The 17,645-nt window shown below is 35.2% G+C and overlaps 1 protein-coding gene across 1 annotated transcript in view; it reads left to right on the forward strand.

Moving 5' to 3' along the window:
* niban2a (niban apoptosis regulator 2a) overlaps nt 1-17,645 on the forward strand; it is a 44,280-nt gene that overhangs the window by 19,699 nt on the left and 6,936 nt on the right. Inside the window, exons 6-8 of the mRNA XM_073824654.1 lie at nt 7,303-7,418; nt 14,419-14,523; nt 16,196-16,358. Coding sequence (XP_073680755.1) covers nt 7,303-7,418; nt 14,419-14,523; nt 16,196-16,358 — 384 coding nt within the window. The remainder of the gene's footprint in view (nt 1-7,302; nt 7,419-14,418; nt 14,524-16,195; nt 16,359-17,645) is intronic.

Consider the following 17,645-nt stretch of genomic DNA (forward strand, 5'->3'; position numbering starts at 1 on the left):
GCAGCAAAACAAGCTATTTTGTACAGCTAAACATAGTTAAAAGTGAATGACACTGGAAGCCAGACATATTTACAAATTGCTGCACCCACTCTTACGGGAAAAATAAGGTGGATATTAACCAATAGTCTGCATGGCCTATGTGATTCACCAAAAAACAAAAGCATAGGTGAATCATAATGGAAGATTATTAAGCTATCATTTACTTTTCTATTACTTGAACTATAATTTACACACAATAAGATGAGTAATGTGCTTTAATTAGGGTTGACTATCACAAGGCATCTTAAAAAAAAGAAGTATTGTTTCTCAGCCTGATTCGAGTATTGATTTAAAATTAACTTGTAGCGATATCCAAGATCAATATGTACAGCAAACATTGTGAGATGTCTACCGTTGCCTCCAGGCTTTTCAAGATCCTAAAGGTGAGGTACAGTGCCTGACTTGGTAACAGCCCAAAACAAAGTCACAAGTGCTTGAAGTTACATAGGGAATGTCATTTGCCTTTGAGGCAGCAGGGAAGGGCTCTGCAAAATCCCTGAGACCTGCCTGAAGCCAGGGTCTAAGATGACATGAGGTAGTTGCTCTGCATACGTGAGAACGCAGCTCTGTGTTTTTGGCTGGAGGGTTACCAGAAGGAAACAGAAGATCAACCCGCATGCAAAGCTGTGGTATTACAGCAGGTGCTCAAAGCACTTGGGTTTTATTACAGCACTGGAAAGAAATCAAGATGAATTATAAACAAAGGCCTTTCATAGAGCTACTGTAAGATAAAGCAAACCACAGATAGTAAAAATGAAGGCTGTGTATGAACTCAATGCATGTTTTAATTGATCTGTCTAGCCTAATGGGACTAAATAGATGGAGTTTCAAACATTGGTGATTGAATGCAAACTCTGCATTCTGAACATTCTTCTAGTAATTGTATTCTAGTCATTGTTCTGACAGCCTGTCTTGGTGGTTAGTCATTTGTTTTGTTGTAGTCGTGCTCGTCTCATTGGCAACTAGAACAGTTGGTTATCAATCATATCATCACACCCATTATGACGACATGCTGTGGAGCCCAATGGCAGAAAGAAAACAAACAGGTTTTAAAATTAAAGTAGAGGTGAATGTCAGCTTCATATGTGGATTTGTAGACACTGTTGACATTTGCAATACAAAATCAAACACAGCGCTTTGAATTCAGCTGAAATTTAATAACAGCCCTTTGCGCTAAGTAATAGGCATACTTTGACTGTTTAGTTCACGCCCACATGTGAACCTGCAAAGTAGTGACTTCAATGTAATGCCAGTGTTTTTTTTTTTTTTTCTGTTTATGCATCTCACATGTGTGTTAAATGGACCATGCATTTTTTTGCAAATTTCCCCAACCTCTATTTCTTTTGTAATTATGACAGATCTTTTTTTTTTACTTTCTTTTTTTTTTTTTTTTTTTTTTTTTTTAGAAACTGAGTGTACAAAAATTAAGTTCAGTGTTTTCCCTAGGGTTTACAGCTTTGGTGCCGGTAGCCAACGTTACTTTTTTCCCGGTACTTTAGCCTACTTTGTGTAATAACAAAAGTCCAAAACTCAATATTTTTCAACATTTTGAACTAGGGCTGCACGATAGGTCGTTTCAGCATCGTCATCGCGATGTACACATTGTGGCAGTCACGATGCAGGGCAAAAAAAATTGTGTGTCTGATTTTAAAATGTACTTTCTATATTTCTAAACTTTCTATTCACGGAATTCTATTTGTCTAAAATAAAGTAATTAACTCATATTTAAGGGTTCTTTAAAAACTACAATGCACAAGTTGCTTCACCTACTTCATGCATGCAGTCTCTGCGTGCGCATGGCAAAATGAGCGCGGGACGGGAGAAAAGCGCCGAAATGGAAGATTTGGTCGCAAAAAGAAACGCAACGTCGGTCATATGGAAGTATTTTGGATACAAAAAGGATGCTGCTGACCAAAAACGGGTGCTTTGTCGGGAGTGCCTGGCAGATGTTGCCACAACTCGCGGAAACACTACGAATTTAAAGGACCGTTCACATGTCGCGCCTAAAAACGCTAGGCGCGTCACTTTCTCCTTCTTTCCAAAGCGCTCTGTAACTTTACTTGAGTGGCAGAGTGGCGTCTGCCGTTGCTAAGCAACCATGACCCGCGCTCTCCTAAAGACGTGAAAGTTTCAGCAAAGATAAATAAACAAAGATAAATGGATTTCCAAAACTAAAAATTGCTTGCAGTAGCTCTGCTGCTAAAAAATGTTATCCCTGTAACAGCTATGATCAGCTGTTCCTCCATCTTGGCTAAGCTTTTAAAGTTTTTCGTGAAAGGAAGAAGCTGATTTCCCTTTCATCAGGGTAAAAGAAACATTCATTATTAATTTCATATTAGAGCCTTGATTTGCCTGAATTGACAGTGAATAAGGTGAGTCAAACTGTTTATGAAACTACCCAAAATAAGCTTTAAAAAGTATTTTATTTCAGGGTTTTGATTATACTGTACTTTTACTTTTTTATTCTTTGAAAATGCTTACAAAATTACCCCAATTATTCTTGAATTATTATTAGATTTTTAAGCAGTTAAAAACAACCTGATGAACATAAATGAATTTGTACACATCGCAATATATATCGCAAGAAAAAAAATATATCGCAATGTAATTTTTCCCCAATATCGTGCAGCCCTATTTTGAACAATAGGGCTCTACAATCTTTTTTCAGAAATTGTGTGTTCTAATTTTTCTGATTATCAAATGAAAGCATAAACATTTATTTATTTTTTAATCAAATGAAAAATAAACCCTTTTATTTTTTGGCAAACAAACAAAGGTTTACCGTTACAATTTATACATGGAGGAAAAATTATATTCAGTTGAAGTTTTAATAATAATTGTAGTATTTTTTTTTTCTACAATTAAGTGGTTAATCAAAAACGGAACATGCAGGATTCATATTTAAACGGTCTTTTTGCGTTTCAGTTTTTACAGACACTAGTCCATATCACAATTCGAATTAAGTGACAGACCAACTTTTGATTTATTCATCTAAAAATCGACGAATTCCACGCTATAGAGTACGCGATCACGTCTGTGTTTTTGACCATGTAGATACAGAAATGACATGTCATCGTGTAAATGGGTTAAATAACATAAGGCTATTTAGTTGGTTCAATAAAAGTATAGACCTGTTCTATAGGAAAGGTAACCTTCTATTGTGATCTGGCGCTATATAGAAAGTAGGGTTAGTTTACCCAAAAATGAAAATTAAGCCCATGATATACTTAGCCTCAAGCCATCTATATGTATATGACTTTATTCTGTCAGACGAATACAATCTGAGTTATATTAAAAAATGCTGGCTCTTCCAAGCTTTATAATGAGAGTGAATAGACGTTGAGATTTTGAAGCCCAAAAAACTGTCTATACATTATGAAAAGTACTCCACATGGTTAATAAAAACAAATAAATATTTATATTTAAAACTGTGTAAGCTGTAATCTCTAGCTTCTGCTAACTATTGTACACTCGTGCACAAGAGAGTTGCCTTTCAGCCATGTGGAATAATTTTTATGATGTATGGACATACTTTTTGGGCTTCACAATCTTAGACTGCCATTATAAAGCTTGGAAGAGCCAGGGTGTTTTTTTTTTAAATATGACTGATTGTATTCGTCTGAAAGAATAAAGTCATATACACCTAGGATGGCTTGAGGGTGAGTAAATCATGGGGTAATTTTCATTTTTGGGTGAACTATCCCTTTAGCTATGATTCATTTTGTAATTAAAAACAATATAATTACGGTAAACATAATAGTTATTACTATAATAATAATTAGCTATTGTAATAGTTAACTTATCATCATTTTAAATTGGTTATTTTTAAATGAATCATTTATTAATTTAAATAGGTCTTTGTGTAATATGTTAATCACAGTCTGGCACAATGAATCTTCGTCCTGCTTAGTTTTAATAGGTCTTTTTTTTACTGGGGTGTAAATTTTTATGTTCTAAAAGCATTTATTTCTTTGAAATTCAAAAGATATTTAAAAATTTTTAACATTTTTATATGGCACATTTAAACTAAAAAGAAACATTCTGTTGTAAGTACACTCACTTCATACTGAAACTAAACATGCAAACAAAAAATGTGAATAATAATAATAGCATAAAAATAATTAGTATGTACGCTACCAGTCAAAAGTTTTTGATCCAAAGTACAGCAAAAACTTTAGTAAAATTTTGAAATATTTTTAATATTTAAAATAACTGTTTTCTATTTGAATATATTTTAAAATATTATTTATTCCTGTGATTGCTAAGCTGAATTTTTAGCATCGTTACTCTAGTCACGTGATCCTTTGGAAATCGTTCTAATATTCTGATTTGCTGCTCAAAAAACATTATTATTATTATTATTATTATTATTATGTTAAACAGCTGAGTAGTCTTTTTTTCTGGTTTTCTGAGTTCAGAAGAAAAATTTACTCAACTGTTTTAAATATTGATGATCATAATAATAAATGTTTCTTGGACAGCATATTAGAAGGATTTCTGAAACATCATGTGACTGAAGACTGGAGTAATGATGCTGAAAATTTTGCTTTGATCACAGGAATAAATTACGTTTTAAAATATATTCAAATAGAAAGCAGTCATTTTAAATAGTAAAAAATATTTCACAATATTACTGCTTTTTCTGTATTTTAAGTCAAATAAATGCAGGCTTGGTGAGCAGAAGAGAATTCTTTAAAAAAAATAAAAATAAAATCAAACTGTTCATCAAAAACTTTTGACTGGTAGTGTACTCATAAAAGCTTTAGAAATAGCTTTCCTCCAGATTTGGAAAGAAATGTCCTTTAAAAAGCTAAAATGTTTTTCTTGGTTCTCATTATTGATTCAGAGATAAGACTCTTTTCTTGAAACTTGTATTTGTGTGCTTTTAGCCGAAATGGGAAATGCTCCAGTGAACAAAACGTTAATGGTAAGAGTGCACACATGCGGTGGTAAAGGAACCCTGGGAACCAGCCATCCCAGGAGTCTCGGCTAACCACCGTGCAGCCCCATGCCAGAGGCGGCCCACGCTAAACTCTACCATATGTACTATTTTTGCTCAAGACTCTCGCGTTGAGTTTCTCAGCCCTGCCAGCTTGCCAGAGAAAACGAGTGCTGCTCTTTCTTTTTTTTTCACCCGATGCTAAACACACACACAGTGAGCCACATTCAAATTAACTTATGTAAGGTGTTTCTAGTCTGCTGGTGATATTACTGGTGGATGTATTAGGGCACAAGGGGGTTTAATACTGATTTAGGGTTATTGTGTTTTATCGAGCACAGAACTCTAGGGACTTTCTTCAAGCAGACTGCTGACAAACGCATCTAGTGTTTTCTCATGGGGCTTATGCCAAGAAAAGCTAGTTATTTTTTACTTTCCTCCATTCTGTGTATGTCTCGCTCTCTGTCTCGGCCTCTCTCTCTCTCTGAGTCCTGGAAAATGAACGCTGAGTGGATTTCCTGTTCCTGACAGACTGTTACACACTCCATCCCTCCATCTCTCACTGCTGACTTCCTGTCTTTGTTCAGCCAATCTGAAACTTACTGCAGTACGCAGATATACACACTCTCCATCACTAGCTCTAGTCTTGTGAGTGTTTGTGCAGCTTGCCATTGCTCATGTCCATCTGTGTTTGTCTTTCCTTGCCCATATGTGTAACTTTATGGATATCACACATTTCCTGCTGCTAACAGGAAAGCAACCTTTAAAAGGTTATCTTTTTTTCCCTGAAAGACTCAAATCTTCCCAAACAACAGCTGTTCAGATTGACTGTTTGGTGCTGTTTGATCATCTACATGGCAAACTGAAAGTCTTTCATCACCTCTGATTTGCAGCTTTTACTCCAACAGTCCTACATTGAGCACATTATCCATATTCACTACAGTACCATATAATTATATCTCCATTTAAGTGTTTTTCCAAAAAGTCTTGTCATGGTGGGTTTTCTGCTTGAGTGGTGGTAGCTGTAGTTTCCACTCGTAATGAATGCAAAGATCTCCAAGTGAGGATGAAGTCTTTTAGTGCAGATCCTTTTCTTAAGTTCAACTTCTTATTAAAATGGTAATCTATTCATTTTCCTTGTTGGAAAAACCAGGCTGTACCAACTTAACATGATTTATAGCTGGTTCAATTTGGTCTACCAGTTGTCACCAGCTTGGACCAGCAAAAAACATCAAAAGCTGGTTAGGATTGTTGAGACTTCTCCTTAATTGTCATCCAAGATGTTCATGTCTGTCTTTCTTCAGTCAAAAAGAAATAAAGGATTTTGAGGAAAACATTTCAGGATTTTTCTCTGTATAGTGGACTTCAATGGGGATCAACAGGTTGAAGGTCCAAATTGCATTTTCAATGGTCTCAACACAAACTCAGCGGAGGAATAAAGGTCTTATATAGTGAAACAATCATCATTTTCTAAAAAATAAATAAATAAATAAATTGAAAAAAATATATATATTTGTATATTTTTAACCTTTTAATGCTCATCTTGCACTAGCTGGACTTTATGCATTACGTAGCCATGTTGGAAAGCTCACATGTGATGTATGAGGAAGTATCGACCCAGTATTGACCCAAGAAAGTCAAACGCCCTTTACAAAAAACGTAAATCAACGATGTTGGACGACATTTGAAGTTGTTTTTTGTTCTACCCTACCTTCTTGAACTGAAGTAGACAGATGATAAACTAATTGTGCACAACTTTTCGAACGCAATTACCTAATGCGTGAAGTACATAAATACTTTTTTTTTTTGTAGAAAATGACAGATTGTTTCGCTAGATAAGACCCTTATTCTTCAGCTGGGATCGTGTAGAGCCCTTTGAATCTGCATTGAAACTTCAATTTGGACCTTTAACCTGTTGGCCACCATTGAAGCCATTGAAAATTAATTTAGGTTTTTAAGGAAAACATACCAGAATTTCTCCATAAAGTGTTATGGAGAAATTCTGGTATGTTTTCCTTAAAAACCTAAATTAATTTTCGACTGAAGAAAGAAAGAAATCTTGGATGACGTGTGAGAGTAAATTATCAAAAAAAAAAAAGTTATATTCTGGAAGTCAAGTAATATATTCAAAACCTCTTGAGGCCAAACTAAACGGTCAAACTTTAATATTATTAGAGCAAACTTTGGATTTGTTTGCAAACATTTAAAATTCATTACATGTCCAGAAGTTTGTGGACACCCTTCATGAATGTTTAATTTCATAAACCATGTGAATTTAGCATGGAGTTGCTTCTATAACATGTCATGTGTCTTGACCTCTCTAGGACTGTCGGAAGAGTGCAAGGTAGCGACACCAGCTTTCACGGATGCTCTGCGGCTCTACAGACAGGCCAAAGGTCACTACGGCACCTGGGACATGATGTGTGGAAACCAAGCACAGGTTGGTAAAGCTCATTCATGTAAAATGCATTGTTCTATTTGTATAAACCGTATATTAAGTGAGTTTAAGATACTCTCTGCTATCTAATGGGCCTTAGACAATGTCTTGGAACTTGAAATTCCAAGAAAAAGAATGAGACTGAGAGGAGGAAGGAGATTTCAGACAGCATTTATCCCAGTGCACTTCTGTTTTCCTTGGATCGTTCGGGTTGAGTTTCCTCAATGTCCTCAATCCAGGCTTTATCCTGTGTCCCAGACAGGTGGGAGGGCACCTAAAATTTGGCTCAGGTGTGGCTGACACTCTCAAAGTAGCAATATTAATTTCACTGAGAACTTCAGCAGTGAAGAGATTGAGAGAATCTAGGTTCGAAACTAGGTCTACCAGCGTAAGGTTTATTTTAAATTCATCAACAAGCCCTAACCAGCCTAATGAAAGTGATCTACAAGTTTAATCTTGCCCTAACAACAGGTAATTGGCTGATAACACATCTAGACCAACTAATGACCATAAATGATAATCTTAGACCAGCTAGAAAATAAGCCGAACCAACTTGCATCTGGTGTTTGTTTAAGCTGGGATTTTTAGAAGGTAAAGAGAGGTGTAAAGGTTTCAAGATTGGCTCTGTCACTGACACTCCTATAGGGACCATATTGTAGCTTTTTACAAGGTTTGTACAAGGTGCTTAAAGTGCTTGAATTACTTGAACTTGACTTTTTGAAATTTAAGGGCTAGAAAACCCTTGAAAATGGCAATATTCCTGAAGAGGTGCTTGAAAAGTGCTTGAATTATTGAAAGACAATGTATCTATGAAATAAGAGTCTAATTTTTTTTAATGAGCACATAACTTTTCATGCAGAATGTCAGAAAACTAGAAAGTTAAGTCAGCCTAGTGGTACTGACACTGTTGTGTAAACATGGCTGAAAATGTAAAAAGAGGAACAGATGAACCAAATCAATTGAGTCATTTACGCCGAAACTGCTCCAAATGATTAACTTGTGACTTCAATCATTAATTTCAAGTGATTTTACTAGCAAAAAAACAGATCAAATTTAAAGAGTACTTCATTTTTGAATTTTGACATCACTTGTAATGATTTTTAAAAAACAATGTGTGACACAGAGCTTTTCGAAACTCTGAATCAGTTAACAACTAGTGCATCGCAAAATGATTCACTATTTCTAAACTATTTCCTCAAATCGTGCATTGTGAATCATTTGACTTGTATCAAGACTTCAGAGCAGGTTTGTGAATCATTTGACTTAAATTGGGACTTCAAATCGCATATTACGAATCATTTGATTTAGATCAGAACTTTGGCGGCGTTTCGCAAATCGTTTGATTTAGATTGGAACGGGTTTGTGGATCATTTTGCATATTGAATGATTCAATTCAAATGATATGCATTTGAAGTCCCGATCTAACTAAATGATCCAATACATGAAGTTCCATATTCAAGAACCATCATTTCAGATGAGGACTTCAAAACGTGGATCGCAAATCATTTGATTTAGATCAGAACTTCGGAGCATAGATCGCAAATCATTTGTTTCAGATCAGGATTTCATAGCGGTTTCACAAGTCTTTTTTCGGATTTTTCTTTTCTTAAACCGTAGAAAACATCACGCCATTAAGGCAATTCTAAAAACAAAACCGAAAAAAAAAGTATACACAAATACAAGTCCCTTAAAAAAATTAACTGTGTTTTAACTAGTAAAAGTGTAGTATACTTTGTAATACTTTTTAGTAGTAATATTTTGCATGTGCTTCACTTTATTTTTGCCATTTTATTAGTATATTTTTATTTCTTTTTATTATTTTTTATTTGAAAGATAGATCATTGTTTGATAGATCTCTAATTGAAGTCACTGAAATCAAGAAGTAGTGCTTGAAATGTCCTTGAAAGTCCTGTAATTTCATTACGGTTTTTATTATTTTAATATACAATGCAAGTCATTATTTCATCCACTAAAAAACTGTATTTACTTTTAGATTGATCTTTTCCATGCTCTGTGACCCTTAGAAAGTCTGTGACTCTTAAACTCATGCTGTACTTTTCCTTTAAGACTTTAATATGTGGATTACCCATTGTGGCTGGCTAACCTCCATGAACTTCATATTGTTGTTCCTCAGGGCAGACCAATTTTTTAAATGAGTGTCATCGTAAGAATGACCCTTTTCTCCCTCGCAAACTCATTTAAAAGCAAAAACATACCAAATACAATCTTTGTCTGACCTGCAGCCCAATTCTAAAAGACTTCTTGATGAATCAGTCTGATCACTCTGTATTTAGGGCCTCTACTGTGCTCTGGAGCAGCACAAACCCTCAATAACGTCTAAACCGCAGAGCAGAGAGACAGCTGAGAATGTGTCATTAGGGGGGTGAGTTATGGTCAGGTCTGTGTGGTTTATCCTGCAGTCTCATTTTAGTCATAATGTGCTAGAAATAACCTTTAGTTTCTAATAGATTTAGGAATGTCTTTCTCGCACGCTTTCTCACGTACGCACACATATTTGAATAAAATGCAAACAGGCAATCATTAAAATGATTGGGTGCTGATTGTCCTCACACCTCACACTCTCTCATGCACACACACACACACACACACACATAACCATGCAGTGCCCCTAAAGGGATAGTTCACCTAAACATGACAATTGTCATTAATTACTCACCCTCGTGGCGTTCCAAACCCGTGAGACCTTTCTTCATCTTCGGAATACAAATTAAGATATTTTTGATGAAATCCAAGAGCTTTCTGAACCTGCATAGACAGCAATGCAACACAGCTACAACATTCTATGCTGTCTATGCAGAGTCAGAAAGCTCTTGGATTTTATCAAAAATATCGTAATTTGTATTTGGAAGATAAACAAAGGACTTACTGGTTTGGAACAAAATAAGGCTGAGTAATTAATGAAAATTTGTACTTTTGGGTGAACCTACCCTTTATTTTCCATAATGGAAAATAGTGTTTTCTTTTTATCTATTACAGTAGCTTTCCAGTACACCAGAAGCATTTTATGATATAAAGTTTTTCTCTTAGTTCCTTTGTTCACTTCCAAGGGTCATTTTTTTTTTTTTTTTTTTTTTTTTTTTTTTTTTTTTTTTAATTGAGATTTATACATCATCTGAAAGCTGAATAATAAGCTTTTCATTTGTGTATGGTTTGTTAGGATATGACAATATTTGGCCGAGATACAACTATTTGAAAATCTGGAATCTGAGGGTGCATAAAAATCAAAATTTTGAGAAAATCGCCTTTAAATTTGTCCGAGTGAAGTTCATAGCAATGCATATTACTAATCAAAAATTAAGTTTTGATATGTTTATGGTAGGAAATTAACAGAATATCTTCATGGAAAATGATCTTTCCTCAATATCTTAATGATTTTTGGCATAAAAGAAAAATCGATCATTTTGACTCATAGAATGTATTTTTGGCTATTACCACAAATATAGCTGCGCTACTTAAGACTGGTTTTGTGGTCCAGGGTCACAATTTTGATAAGTTTAAGAAATTATTTTTAAAATTTAAAAGCATTTTTCCACTTGCAATACAAATAATGAAATCCATATCAGTGCATCCCCACATACAATTTTTATTTTTGCACTAAATTCAATAACCTTTTCATAGCTTTCAGCAACAAGCTGATCAAAATTTAAGTTATTAAATGCTATTGAACATCGTCTACTCCACAATAGCATTGAAATCCCTTTCATTTCGTGCACATTCAAATCTGGTGCGTCACTATTAGTCACAAGATGTCAGTTATTGTGAATTATTGTTAAGGAGTTTTTAAGTGTGTTTTTACCAAATGAGAAAAGACACAATGTATTTTCTGTCATAATCAACAGAGGTGTTACATTTTATAGCTTAGGTTGAATTAAACCAAGAATATCCCCTCAAAAGCACACAAGCACCTTCCTAAGAAATTGTTTGTTTTGGACTTTAAACGCTGTTTTTTTGCTTCCTTCCAGAACACACCCAGGAAATGTTTCTTATGAATGAGCTTTTTGTGTTTTGTGTGTGTATAAGGCCAATTAATGCCTCTGTTCTTACACTTACCCCAGGGAAAGGTACTACCAGTTTTAAATAAAGAAGGTATTGACATTTCACATGCACAAGAGACACGGTCATTTCTCTTCATCCCGCCCTCAGCGGTGTTACAGGGCGTCACGGTCAGCCTGGATGTGACACCACACTGGAAACGGCTGCGTGGGCTGTTATTACTGCTGGGTGTGGGCCGTCTGTTTTTTGTTTTTCTGTCAGGGGGTCTGCGTGGTGTTACTGCCCACCTGGCCCCTGCGTTACTATGGAAACTGGGTGAGGAGAGGGGGGTGTGAGTAATTCTGTACTATTTACATCTCCAAAATTCAGAAGCTTTGCAGTTTGTAATGTAGCTATCCTTCAATGTAAACAGTTTGCAAAGTCGTTAATCAAAAAGTCCATTATACATAAAGATATTTTCTATCAAAAGAGAGTCGACTCACCTTAACGAATCGTAATATTTTCGAATGTTCTGACTTTCAGACTGACTCCATGGCAGCTTTCATTGGCCAAAGCTCGCCCATAAGGCAGTTTGACTGACATATCAAACAACCAATCACAGTTCGTTTCATTCAGCGTCACGTTTCGGGGTGTGGAAATGCCCCCACAACAACAGACTGGCGTGCAACTAGTGAGCCATTGAAATAACCTGCGTTTAAAGTTAAATAAGAAAAGGGAGAACAAGCAGTAAGTCAGTAATTTGTTCGCGAATGTTGCAAAAGTGTATAACAACAATGGCGTCTGCATAAGCACCTCTTAGCAAAACACAGAGTATATCAATCTGCGATTTGTTTCCGCGCAGACTGAAAATAAACTCGACACTCGCGTCTTCCGGAAATCTGATCAAATTCAACTAATCAGATGACGACTTTGAAATTCCTGAAGTGTTTCCAGTTAAGTGTACCATATGCATCAGACGTTTAGCCAACGTTCCATGGGAGTGATGTCTGAGGCTGAGACTAGTCACTAGGTAACACATTAGCATTATCCGAACCGCAAAATACGAACACTCTGACCCAGTGTTGCCAAGTCCTCGGTTTTCACACGGAATTGGGCTACTTTCATACTGTTGCCGTGGGTTGTTTGTTATGTCTGCTGGTTGAAGCGACCCCAGTAACGTAATAATTAGCCCCTGGAATGCTAATTTTACCAGAGGAACCCCACCACAAAACATGTATTTTACTCTTACTTTTGGACTAGTTTTGAGTAGCAATTGGGTGGGTTTTGTTGTGAAAACATGGCAACCTTGCTTAATGTGTTCACATCATGTCGAGAAGACGCTGTGTTCTGCGCTGTGAAAGCAAGTTTGTTTTGTTTTCATTGACGAAAGATTATGATGTAAAGAATCAGTGGTTAAAATTAATTTTTTCCTTTTGTGCTCATCATTTTACTAAGGACTGCTTCTCTAATCTTGGCTTTTGCCTTCTTTGGCTTCTAATCTTCTTTATTTGGACTAACAAGCATCTCTGAACTGCAACCTTTTAAGTATGATTGATACGTTATGTTTACATTTTCAAGTGAGTGCTCAAAATGTCAGGTTTCTTCAAGTCACGTTCGCCCTCTGCTAACGTATCCACCTTTATTGTCTTATGTTTACAGTTTAGCAGCTAAAATTTAGCTGTGGGCATGATTCGCTTGTATAAGTTAAAATGTTTTAATGTCATTTATTTTAAGAATAGGTTAGAGCACTATATTATTGTTTTATATAAAGATGCTCAGAGTTGCCAGGTTTTCACAACAAAACCCACACAGTTGCTATTCAAAACTAGCCTAATCGCGTTTTGGGTGTAAAATATCAGCTTTTTGCTGGGGTTCCCCTGGTAAATTCACATTCCAGGGGCTAAATATGACGTTATTGTGATCACTTCTACTCCCTGACATCAAAAACAATCGCAGACTTGGCAACACAAATGGTAGCATTCGCTAACTTGCTCAAGCACTCCTGTCTGTGCCAATCACAACAGGCTTGACCAGCTGACTAATCAGAGAAGAGTAGGCTTATAGAAGGGAGGGGTTTACAAACATTACGCTCAAAGCTGTTTCAAACGAACTGTTTCAAAATCATTGACAAATGACTCTATGTATAGATGTATATTCTGAGAAATTTTGGAAAACCTGGATGCATTTAAACCTGTTGTAAGGGACTACTACACAATATTATGACACTTTAAAAAACCATTTGACCTGCTCTTTAAGAACTTGACCTTAAGTAGCGCTAACCTAAATATCTTTACATTAAGTTCATCATATAGTTATTAATACCAGTTTGTTCAGCCAAGCCTATAGCAGTAATTTGAGTTTAATTAGCTACTACTCACATAAATTAGTGTGACATTTTATGTGCACTGTGTGGCCGGATGCTTTACAGGTGACCAGCTAATAAATGTCAGTCAGCTAGTCAGGTCGTAAAGAAGCCCCTTCCGCTGACTTCATGACCTTTCTCTTTCTTTTTCTCTCTTCAACAAACACACTATTTGATATCAGGCAACATTAAAGTGAGTTAATCCTAATATTTACACAGTTAACGTGTTATGTTTGTGGTGTGTTATTTATGATAAACCGATCCCTAAAAACACACATGAAAAGAGTGGACTTATTTGTGCAGACACGTTTTTCAGCATCAAAGGTTGTTTCTGTTTTGACTGTCATTGCATGCACTGCAGTGAACGTGAACAAAGCGGCCATCTGTGATGGGCGTCTGTCTTATGGATTTGAATGATAAAGTATTGTGCTTCAGGAATTGATAGTTTGACATTGTACAGTCAGCAGTCTGTGATGGCGTAGTTACTGAAGATATGCATGCAAAACCTCTGAGCTGTTAGCATGAAGATAATGATGGTCTCGACGCTGTCTGATCAGTTTCTTAAGCAGTATTCAAATTCACCATCATTATTTAAATGGCTCTTCCAGCTGATGTGTAACCATTTACTGTATGCGTTTCTGTGTCTAGATACTTGCTAACCTGGTGATGGAGACTTTGCACCCTGAACTGAAGAATCAGATCGTACCTAGGCTGAAAGGAAAACTTCAACAGAGACAGAGGGACTGGATGCTGGTTGGTTCTCATATGTAAATTTTTTGAAGTTGTAGAAAATATCTCAGGATGATTTTACACAAATATTTGCAAAGCATTTTCATAATTGCATAATGCTTCTCTTGGCAATAGATAATAGATCTATTAAATTATAATAATAGATTCCATTTTTTCAAGCTTTAAAGAAGTATCACTGTTGGAATAAATATGTTTATATATATTTGCCAAGATATATATTTATGGCAGTGCCTTCTCAACATATTGGATGAGAAAGTAAATTGTAGGACAAAAATAAACTAATAATACAAAATATACACTATTGCAAAAATGTAATACACAATAATAATACAGTATAATGTAATGGTAAAGTACATCTATAAAAATTAAATCTCAATGTCTGTGACCAATATTTACTGAGCTTTGCTGACTGATGATCTGAAAAATTCTAAAATTGTTAAATGTTTACTGTTACAAAGAATAGCTGAACATTCTTTGCAACAAAAATATATTGTTTAAATTGTTACTGCCTTGAGTTTTTATTTTGGAATAAATGTAAAATGCTAAAATAAATACTAACTTAATGAGATTCATACTTTGCTTTAATAAATAGAATTGATTACATTGTTAATGTAAAATATAAAATATATATTTTTCTGATAGTGTAAGTGACTTTGAAAATGTAACTGGAACATAAATTTACATTTGATGATAAAAAAAATTCAAAAGTGTCTTCTGCTCACCAAGCCTGCATTTATTTTATCCAAAGTACAGCAAAAACAGTAAAAAGTTTACTTTTTTAAATATATTTTAAACTGCTGTAATGATGCTGAAAATTCATCCTTGAAATCACAGAAATATTACAGTCTTCAGTGTCACATGATCCTTCAGAAATCATTCTAATATGCTGATTTGCTGTTCAAGAAACATTTCCTTGATGAATATATCAATTATATTCATCATATTCATTCATGATATGAATGAAGTTCTTCTGAACTTTCTATTCTGTAAAGAAACCTGTAAAATTCTACTCATCTGTTTTTGACAATGTTTTTGAGCAGCAAATCAGAATATTAGAATGATTTCTGAAGGATCATGTGACTGGAGTAATGATGCTAGTAATTCAGCTTTAAAATCACAGGAATAAGTAACATTTTAAAATATATTCAAATAGAAAACAGTTATTTTAAATATTAAAATTTTACTGCTTTTGCAGTACTTTGGATCAAATAAATGCAGTCACAAGTTTTTGAACAGTAAGATATTTAGTGTTTATATATTATAAATAAACATATTGGTTTAATGTATAAATACACTAGGAAACCTTACCAATTGGTTTAATATTTTCAGCTCTTTTTGATGCTTCCGTGACTCTTAACTTTCACAATTCCGAAAAACTTATCTGTGCCCAGAAGAAGCCAGCTAGATTTTTACAATCTTGTAACATTCAATACAGTTCAATACATTACACAACCTAATAGTATAGATTTGTAAGGCTTAAAAACAAATGCACGTGATCAGCAAATGTCCTGAACACCTGCAGACTTTCCCCACTGACCCACTTTCCCACTGTAGTGTTGAGCCCTTATTAACTTATTTTTTTTCACTGGAATAAGGAATGAATTTATGCATGTATGTGTATATCTGCTTCTGTTTCTTTGCGGTTTGTTTATCATTTGTTTGTGTACCCTGTCAGATCTCAGATGCAGTATACAGGCAGGTGCTGTCACAAACAAAAACTCAACACGAAGCTTTGGCTCAAGTATGTGAAGTGGAGCGCCCCCGTCTGGACTCTGCTCTACGCACAGATATGGACCAGATCATCACGTCCAAAGAGCATGTTTCTGGAAAGATCCGTGGTAAGAGAAGCAATCCATCCTCCTCTGTGGAGATGACTAATGTTCCCTTTAGAGTGTTTTACACATAGCCACAAAATTCTGATATTGCCCTAATGCAAAGAAAAAAAAAAAAAAAGAAGGGAAGGGAAGAGCAAAAATTAGCAGAAACATTACCTGATTCACAACAATTAAGATCTTAAATACTATGAATGTTTTCAAAGTGTAGTGCTTTGAAAACAATCATATCATCAGTGTTTTTGGTGTGTTCTGATGATTCAGTATTACAAATAATTTTCACTCTGCAATTAATGACTTAATTTAATACACAGATTATGCCACAATTTAATTTAACCTACCCTATTATCACTGCACTATTTCAGTGATGCCTCTTTCACTGGAATTCGGTCTCACTAACGTAGTTCAGCTATAACCTAAAAAGCTCCGACTGTCCTGCCATAATGTAGGTTTGGCAAGAGTACTACATTCTTCTTGTGTCATTTGTGGTTAAGACTGTGTTCCACCCATAGCACATTGCAAATAACATGAGCAAAAATGATCTTGTTTGTGAGTTGTTGTTTTTTTTTTTTTGGAGTACAAATCTCTAAATTTAGAGTCTGTGTGTGTTTGTAGAGGCTCCTTTATTCTGAATAATAGTGGTTGTTTTGACACATGGGACAGGTGCTTTCCTGCAATCACTTGTTCACAGATACCGGGGCCATAATGAGTCATTGTGATCAGCCTTAAGCTTTTATAATTGAGTCTTTTCTAAAGCGTTCTTTGTTTTGAAACAATTTGAGGAGTGAGACACAACATATTTAAACATAAAAGTCCCTTGTAGGTCAGGATGTCTCTCACAATGTGAAAACAAACATGAGTTTCACATGTGGAATTTCACATGTGCTCTGATTTTTTTTTTACATAAATTAAAAGAGATAGTTTACTCAAAAATGAAAATTCTGTTATTGATTACTCACCCTTGTGTTGTTTCAAACCTGTATGACCTTTGTTTATCTTTGGAACAAAAATTAAGATATATATGATGAATTCCAACAGCTTTCTGACTAGTGTTGTAGTATTCCAGACCAGTCTTAAAGGAGAAGTTCACTTCCGGAACACAAATTTACAGATAATTTACTCACCCCTTGTCATCCAAGATGTTCATGTCTTTCTTTCTTCAGTTGTAAAGAAATTGTTTTTTGAGGATTTCTCTCCATATAATGGACTTCTATGGTGCCCCTGAGTTTAAACTTTCAAAATGCAGTTTAAATGCAGCTTCAATGGGCTCTAAAGGATCCAAGCTGAGGAAAA

Source organism: Garra rufa, chromosome 19 (assembly GCF_049309525.1).
Source record: "Garra rufa chromosome 19, GarRuf1.0, whole genome shotgun sequence".
Classification (NCBI taxonomy): Eukaryota; Metazoa; Chordata; class Actinopteri; order Cypriniformes; family Cyprinidae; genus Garra; species Garra rufa.